Below are 8,964 nucleotides of genomic sequence, written 5' to 3'. Positions count from 1 at the left end.
TGACATTCTAGCTCTTGATCAATAATGAATCGTAGTAAAGACACGCGTGTTCACTGACCCAGGATAGGAGGATACAGGAGTCCATCACTCGCATCGTTTAACTCATTACGCCACACCTGCTCGGCTGCTCGGTTATTAGCTTTGGAATACAAGGAAACATATCTGCAAAAAATACAGGCCCGTGACAATTTTTAAAGGCAAAATCGTTATTTTTCAACTTTACCATGGGCCCAAGAGCCTTCCGTGTACACTTGTCATGGTGTCTTCATCGGCTAGCTAGTTTTTGGAACCTTTTGGCGCCAATTTGGAAATCTTCTAAGTTCCACAACAGTAAGCAAAACCTATCTACAGACCTGAAAATGGTATTTTTGGCCTTTTAAAGACGTTCAGCGTTGCTTTTTCATATCTTATACTTTGAATGCGTCCTTATTAGAAGAGGCGGAGCCAGTGAACAGCTTGCACTTTGAAGGGGAAAACTGCTCTAAAATGTTTCTCAAATAGACCCGGAAACGCCGTGACATAGGTCTAGAATGGGAGTTGCTTGCTTGGATCTGGAAGATGCCGGGAGCCCTACTTTAGGATCCATGTTAGGTGCCTTCACCACCCAATCCCACCATGCATTCCATGTATGAACTGTGCTTACCGCTAATGTTATTTTTTTACTTCCCATAAGAATCAGATAGTTGAAAGTGCTGGCTCTGCGTTTTTTCGTCTTTTTCCGAAAATAAAAAAGGAAGCCATAATTTTCAGATGCGCAACAAGGAAAACACATTCTCCTCTGTTATTTTTAGGACCCTGAGTCAGTATTTGTCCGACCAAGGATTGAATCTGCGCAAGGCTCAGCTTTGACGAGCGTGAGAAAAATAGTCAAAATAAAGAAGCTTACAATACTACACTGCCAACGCTAGTTAACGTCACTGAAAAATCTGACTTCGCATTCTTTCATTCTTTCTTTTAGATTATCAACCTTGCCGTTCACTTTTTTAAAAAAAAAAGTAGTTTGGACATTTCACGTCTCCGCTCAGCTTCAAAGTCCATGTTTTCAGTGAAGAGATTTTAAACTTTACGGAAAATAGTCAGCGATACCCGGCGGAGGTGTCGTTTTTGCTTACCAAAGCCGCTCACCGCCGAAGTTGCGTAAGTTCTTTAATAATGAATCTGCCAAAACAAAACAAAACAAGACAGGGCCAAATCCAACCAAACCAAAAAAAGAGCGGCGCTGAAGTGTGTTCCCTCAGGGGTGGCCACAGGGTAGGTTATCTTAAAAGCTGTACGTAGCAGCGTTATCTTCTAGTATTTGCTTCGTTCCTATCGACCAACCAAACGACACTATAAAGTTTAAGCCCATTCTGAAGTTATCTATAATGTAACTATACATCTGTAATACTCTAATCGTAATCCTGCCAGCCTGTGTACAGACGCCTCTATCTCCTTTGCTTCACGCGTAAAGCTGACCTGCGTCCTAGAGACATTTAATTTTCTTTCGCAGCCGGTAAAACCAGCATATGCTGCAGGATGAGCGAGTTTGCACACGAGCATGCTTTTTTTTTCGCTTTGAACCTTCACTACTCCCACAAAAACCCTTAAACCATTGAATGGTAGCCTGTTCACAGACTCGAACAGCCTTTATTTTCTCTTTAGAGATCGTCGAGGGCGCGAATGAAAACAAAAACAACGTCTATGTAGAGGCTAATAAAATGGCAATGGCAGCTATGGATTGCTGTTTGCTCTCTTTGGGTTCATCAGCATTGTGTACAGTAGCCGCCAGGCTTTAAGGCGCGAAGCGACGGAGTGGGATGTTCGCGCAAATCCCGCGACTTCCAACTTTCGTTTGGCTGGTTCGCGAGCGCGCGCGTTCTTGACCTTCGCAAAAACATAGGCTTTTGATGATTAAGGCCATGATCAGCTGTATGATAACAATAGGTTGAATTTTTTGGTGTACTGATGTTGGAATTTAGGGGGAAAAAAGGCCTTGCACTTGAGTGAAGATCACCACAAAACACATAAGTAATAGGCCTGTCACGTTTGTCACGTTTGTCACACATCAGTAAGCCTTTTGCCTCTTTGCTCTTTGGGACCGGTCATTATTTATCGCCGGGGGGGGGGGGTGGGGGCAAAGGATTTGGGACTTGAAAAGGTGAAATTCAGCCAGGTGAAATTCAGCCGATGCCCCCTTTCAATATTACTTCGCTGAAGTGATCCCCCCTAATAACTTTTGATGACTTTCGCGATCCCCCTCCCCCCCCGTACGTCTTCATTTTCCAAGCAAATTTGAGTGGTCCCCCCTCTGTATCCTTCCAAAGTTTTCACTGATCTCCCCATTTGGGTTCTCAGTTACGAGTGTTCCTCCCTTTTGTTCTCCCAAAAATCAATATATCCACCCTAAAATCCTCCGCCCCCCCCGCCCCCGCCAGGCGATAAATAATAACCGGTCCCTTACCGTCAGTCAGCGGGAAGCTATGATGATGGCCGCGTCCTTTGAAGCTGGCCAGTTTAGTGTTATTTGTTGCCTTTTTTTGTGTGTCTAAATAATTTAGTTTTTCGTGTAAAAGTTCCTGTTGGTTTCTTTGTTCTGAATTTGTTAAAAAAGTCACTTAAAAATATTATCTTGCTCAATACTGACTCGTGCGTCGTGCGTGTGTGTGTTTGTGCGTTTTAATGAATAACAAAATTAGAAAAGAATATAAAGTCAATCTCCTTAAAGGGCCATAATTAGTTTTACTCAGGAGCCCATCTGTTTTACTATAATGTGACCTTCTCCATTCTAAATTTTCTTGCTAACATTATGTACTCGTAGTTGTACAACTGATGTATTATCTATAGAATGGAGTAAATACAAATACAAGTACACGTACAAGGAAGCGTTTTGCTGTCCTCTTCTGTCTGCCTTCGATGTTGCATAAAGTCACTAAACGGTATAATCTATGACTGTTACAAGAGGATTTTTAAACCGCTGACACACCTCCACGATTGCGTAATCCGAAAGTGGACGAGAGATCGAGCTGGCGTGGAGACCACGAGGGTGAGCTGATATACCACGACTGAGAAATCAGTGGGAAAAGCGAGTGTTGCAGCTGATGTGGCTTACATAACAGCTGAATCCCGTATCTGAACTGTAGTATAACAAACGGTAATTCCTGACACGTTATCTCGAGTAACTGACAACCGAGAGGTAAGAGGTAATAAAAAAAATGTTATATTCGTTTGCTGAGAGTTAGGAGTACGTATGATGTGATCTCAACGACATTAACCCGCTGCCTTTCATACTCGACAAGGTCATTTTGTCATCATACTTCTGTGACAGTTTAGTAAGACTTATTAGTAATAGAAAGAAGGGAAGAACGTCTGCGTGAATGAGTTTAAAAGTTGTTCACGAAAGCTGATGCAAATTTATTTCACGTGGCCAAAAAGAGAGGTTATATTTCATACATCCGTCATGGTGAAATGACCTTCGAAATATAAGGCCTGATGCAATACTGGACATTCTTGATTAACGGCGTTCGACCCTTCTTACTTTAAGTGAATTTCCTTGTCTTATAAGGCTTGCGGCAGGGTAGAATGCCAAAAAACCGTAAAATGGTGTTTTGATCTCGCTTTATTAGTTTTCTACAACCAGCTACAACCGACAATGCCAGCAGTGACTCTTGACGAGTCCAACGTGACGGAAGGCAGTGGAAAATTACGAGAAAAAAGTGATGATGATAACTCGCAGATTGAGGAAAAGAAAGAAAAAGAAATCAAAGAGCAGGCCACTCAGTTGAACGAGACAGGTGGGAAATTTAATTCCTTTACATTAATAAATGAAATCTTTCACCATTCTCTTAAAATTTAAATTTATTAACTTGCAAATTGTTTGTTTAGTTTCATGCCTTTTAAATATATTTCTTACCAGTTTCTTCAACGACTCAATAGTCAGCAATTAAAACTAGTTTGATTCTTGTATGTGGATGTATTAATATTGAGCTTGGTTAAAAGTATTGCAAGGTTATTCCCTAGAAGACCAAAAAAATGGAAAAGTTCTCACTTAATCTTTTCAAGAATTAAGTTGTGTAATTCTGATGGAAATCTGTCACCTCCGTGACATTTTTAAGTGGTCATGGTTATTGAATATATATGCTTCTGTTGAACTAAAATAATTATTGTTTATTGTTTGATGTGTTTTGAATGACAGAAAAATTAACTTCAGAATGTTTTATTAAAACTGTAGTTCCCCAATTTTTGTTAAGTTTAATTTTTTAATAGCAATTGCCGTACAGACTTATTGTCTACTTTAAATAGATGTAAATAGATGCAACAACTATGTGGGGTTTACCTCTGTGTAAGAACCTGTGAAGTTTTTCTTTGTTTTCTATCTATTATTTTCCTTGGCTCCATTGTGTTGACGTCTTAGCGGCTTCTTTGTATTCATTGTTTTACGTCACTCATAAGTTTCACAAGTTTTTACATGGAGGATGAGCCACTATATGACAGTGAGTGGGCTAATTATGAACTGATTGCAATACCATTTCCTGGTATAGGATATGTATACTTAAAAAATAGTTGGAAATTTAGAGAAGTATGATAGGTCTTGAGCTGAAATAGAGCCCTAATGTGAAGGGTATACACCAAATGCAAATATAGCAGACTTGTCGGCCGGATCAGGTCTAGTTTGCATGAACACAAGGCTAGTGAGGCCTCCAGAGTTTTGTTTTGACTGCGGGTCTTAGCGATTGAGTCAATCTATATGGTTTGCTTCGAGTTGTTGCGTGCCTAAGTGCCACCAGAGAGGAGATTTTTCTGTTACTGGAACGACCTTTACTTTCCTGAGATCTTTGTGGATGCGAAAATTTTTCAAAATGTTATTGAACAGGATTCTTGTGGTTTGTGACAAGGCTGAAAATAGGAGTTTGCTTCCATGTCTTTTGCTTGTCATTTTTTGTTTTTACCCTAGGAGTTTATATCTTACTATTCAAAGAAACATTAATTTATTGATTTATTTTTTCATATCCCTCTCTACTGTTGCAGAGACTCAAGATGACATTGATCCTACTGGAACAGTCAATCTGCAGTTTTTAGTTCCTGGGACAAGTGAACCAATTTCTGCTATGGTGGGAATTGTGTCTGTTTTTTTAATTCCTTAGTTTAGTTTATCATGGTGAGAAGTTTTTTGTAAAAATTAACACTACCTTATTTTTTTCATTTGACATCTTCTTCAGTTTTCCCTTCGTGACAATGTGCAAGATCTGCGACAAGTCGTTCTTGATCGACCAGAGAGCTGCCACAAAACATGTTTCTCACTTCAGATCGATGGAGTAAGACTGGATGATTTTGCAGAGCTTCACATGATTGAAGGCTTGAAAGATGGAGCTGTAGTCAAAGTTGTAGAAGGTACTTTCAGAGATTCCAACTTCTGCAAGTCTTTAATGTGAAGAGTTTTTCTTTTGTACTAACTATCCTCCTCATTAACTTCCAGCCCCCCTCCCCCCGCCATTACCCAAACCCTATCAAATAAAATCACCCTACCCCTGGTACCTGCACATGACCTTCCCAGACTCCAAATTGTTTTTGTCAATGTGCAGGGTCTAAAGTATAGGACACATTCCACAGGTCAAGAATTCATCTCACTGCTCTATCATAATAACTTGGGTGCCAAACAGTTTACCCTTGATCTAAAACAATTTTTGAAAAGTGATTAAGGCTTGGAGACGTTACTTGTTTGTAGCATGGTGACCTGTACTTTGATCCATGGAAATTGACCTGTATTTTAGACCTACCATGGTGACTTGCTTAACTTTCTGAGCAACTAGGAATAAAATTATTAGGGCTGGCGGTGATTTAAGACACCAAATGGACCTCCACATCTGTTTGTAAGGTGTTCTTATTAAGTGGGTGGACATTTGTCTGGTCTGGCTTTGTTAAGCTGTTAATAGTAAACAACGTTAGATGCAAGGGTTGGTCAACCTTATAATGGACTTGCTATGGAGTTTCGTTTAACAGGTTTTAAATTCTTTTTTAATAACCAGCCCTTTGTTTTTCGTAGAACTTATATGCTGGATGCATAAGATTTTGTGGGGTTAAAGCTCCCTACAGCAATAATAAAAAATAAATAGACTCATTTAATCATGAAATGGTCAAAACTTTCTTGTGAAACAACCCAGCATTCCACTTGATTTGTGATGTAGACATTGGAATGTACTCAATTTGTTTGAACAAAGGGGGAAATTTGTTACAAAAGCTGAACACCAAGTTCTGCTGTATACATCAACTATTTTCTGGACTTGGGTGAGTGGATACTTTTTCCTTGATAGGAAACTAGACAATATATGTCATTAAAATTGTCTTTTTGTAGGTGAAGAATTTGTCCCTCTTTTCTTTGCAGAGCCATATTCAGTAAGAGAAGCCCGCATTCATCTGCGAAGGATAAAAGATCTTCTGAGTACGAACTTCCACATAAATGCCTATTCTGCTGTGGACCATCTTTCATTGTCTTTTCTGTCTGCAGTAGCTGGGATTGATGTAGAAGGTTAGCGGCTGTCACACTAAAAATTGTTTCAATTACATGTATTCTATAGTTTAAGTTTGGCCAGATGTAAAGAAAATGCAAAGTGACTAGACAGTACAGTTTCCAGAAATTTTTGTCCAAACCCATTATTAGTGCATTTTTTTCCACCTGAAAGCGAAAAGACATTGATTAATGTCACTGCTTCATTGAGAATACCTAAAATGCATGAGCAATAAAGAATGCATAGAGTAACTCAAGAGAGGACCACTACATGTTTGTTGGCTTTAGTTTGGGGGACACTATTTAGCAATTGGCCTGACTGTCAACTTCCATTGTGTGACTATTTTACAGCAGTTACCACTAACACGCACCCTCAAAGAGTTTTTTTCTTGGTTGAAACCTGTCCTTTGGTAGATGTCATTCACTGGTGTTCATGGTTTTTCCTGTGTTGGCCTAGAGAAGATTCTTTCCTCCTTTCTCAAGCACTCGGAAGAACATGTTCGCATTTGAGCCATTCTTGCAATATTAATGCGATAGGATCTGTCACCCTTTCATGTCCAGAAAAAAAGCTCCCATTCAGAGAAAAATTTTTTTGAATTTATACTCCTCGGCAATTTGCCCACAGCTCCTGTGTCTTCATACAATCAAATGAATAAAAAACCTGAAAACATTTACATAAACTATGAGTGTTTTGGCTATAATTTCACTTGGCACACGAAGACCACATTGTTTTGACATTGTAATCCCTTACATCAACGAAACAGAAGCAGGGGTTATATGCTTCTGATGAAATAATTGGAAATGCTTTTTTCATCATTAGAAACTTCTTGTAAGTCTTTGCTCTGCTCTTTAATGATGAGAGAACCTTCTCTGTCAGAGCACTTGAAAAAACCATGGAAACAGTTGATTGACATCCATGAAAAATCAAGTTTCAACAGAGAGAAAAAAATCCTTTGAGGGTGCATGGTATTGATAACTGCTGCAAAGCCTCACTTCCCTGGCACTTTGAAGTGAAGCCTACACTAACAACAACACAACACAACAATGCCCTGCAGTGGCAGCACATCTTGGCCAGCAATGCATGACTTCTGAGAAGCTTGCTTGTTGCAACAGGTCCAACATGGTGGATGTGTTGTGGTTCAATTTTATCCTTGGTTTAAATTTTATTAATTTTTCCTTTGTTCCAAACCCATTAACATACACTACCATACCCAAACACAAAAGAAAAGAAAATTTAAACCAAGGGTATAATAATTATTAATTCACAACAGATACAAAATATGTACATACATATATTGCCGCCTGCACACTCAGTGTTCTCCCTAAATTTTAGCTCAGCAGGTACGGGACTATTCATAGCCAGTACGGCAAAAAATATGCACCAGTGGTGCACAGTCCTGGAGGCAGGGGGGTAGTTGAGTGCGAGACATGGCCTTGCCCTTGCTGGGAAATGTAAGAGCTAAGTTCTCTGAAACGTCAGTCCCTCATTTTTCACCTATTTTAAGCAAATCAGACGTTTTTACCTTTACCCAACAATTTAAAACTATCGTTTCCAAAATTTTCACTCTGTCTTCAATGTTCTCTTTCCAGAATGCATGGCCCATGAAAAGAAAAGCTATACTTTTCCTTGTCGCATGTGAGAATCTGATCAGATCACAACTTTTGTAATAAATTTTTTAAAAGTACTTCTTTAATTTAATAGCAAACCTTCAGGCCATTGCAGGCGGTAAGAAGTGTTGTTGCTTCAGGCGGTAAATTTTACTGGTTACCTCCTGATAAGGAGAACACTGACACTGCTGTGTGACTATATATACTGTCCTATACACACAGGTGCTAATGACTCAATCTAGATCTGGTAGCTACTATTAGCTGTATGAAACATCCCACTCCTTTTTGTAAACTAGCTAATAGCTAAATTGCATTGAACTGCATTTAGAGATGTAATTTTTTATACAGAGGAAGTTGCACGAGTCAAAGGGCAGAATGTTGGAACAGTATCTACTGAAGAGTGTCTTCCCCCTGCACAAGTGTTTGCTACAGACGAAATACCAACTTTATTAGAACCACTCTTTCCAGCAAATGCAGAACCAAAGGTGTGTCTGTTTGTTTCATTTGTCATTGTAGAAAAAAGGCTCCTCCTGATACTAGTAAAGAGTATCCGCTTTTAAACTTGCATGGAGACAAACAGTATGGTTCTTGTTCGTTAACAACAAGAGTCCACTGGAGTTACTGGATTTCTGGTCATGGATTACCACATTTTAAATTCTAAAAGAAAATGACAATGTTGTATCCACATTGATTATTTTGCAGAGGCTCTCATTAAGTTTTGTGTACTTAAAATTAAAAACTTAAAAAATTAAGGTTATTGGCACCATAAGCCATGACCCAGGACAAGCCTTCTATTCATGTAATGTACTCTATGCTTGAAGTCATGACCTGAGACAAGCAGGCCACATAACATGATTAATATTGTAAGGCAATGT

General features: G+C 39.2%; 1 protein-coding gene across 1 annotated transcript in view; it reads left to right on the top strand.

Annotated features, from left to right (window-relative positions):
* The first annotated feature begins 3,001 nt into the window (after positions 1-3,001).
* LOC140952802 (clustered mitochondria protein homolog) overlaps positions 3,002-8,964 on the top strand; it is a 36,961-nt gene continuing 30,998 nt past the window's right edge. The window contains exons 1-6 of the mRNA XM_073402249.1: positions 3,002-3,172; positions 3,603-3,770; positions 5,005-5,087; positions 5,196-5,367; positions 6,359-6,502; positions 8,438-8,574. Of these exons, the coding sequence (XP_073258350.1) occupies positions 3,629-3,770; positions 5,005-5,087; positions 5,196-5,367; positions 6,359-6,502; positions 8,438-8,574 (678 nt within the window). The 5' untranslated portion in view covers positions 3,002-3,172; positions 3,603-3,628. The remainder of the gene's footprint in view (positions 3,173-3,602; positions 3,771-5,004; positions 5,088-5,195; positions 5,368-6,358; positions 6,503-8,437; positions 8,575-8,964) is intronic.

The sequence above is a fragment of the Porites lutea genome, chromosome 11, assembly GCF_958299795.1.
Source record: "Porites lutea chromosome 11, jaPorLute2.1, whole genome shotgun sequence".
In the NCBI taxonomy this organism is placed as follows: Eukaryota; Metazoa; Cnidaria; class Anthozoa; order Scleractinia; family Poritidae; genus Porites; species Porites lutea.
The sequence above is the reverse complement of the archived record's forward strand: the minus strand, read 5'-3'. Positions and strand labels throughout refer to the sequence as shown.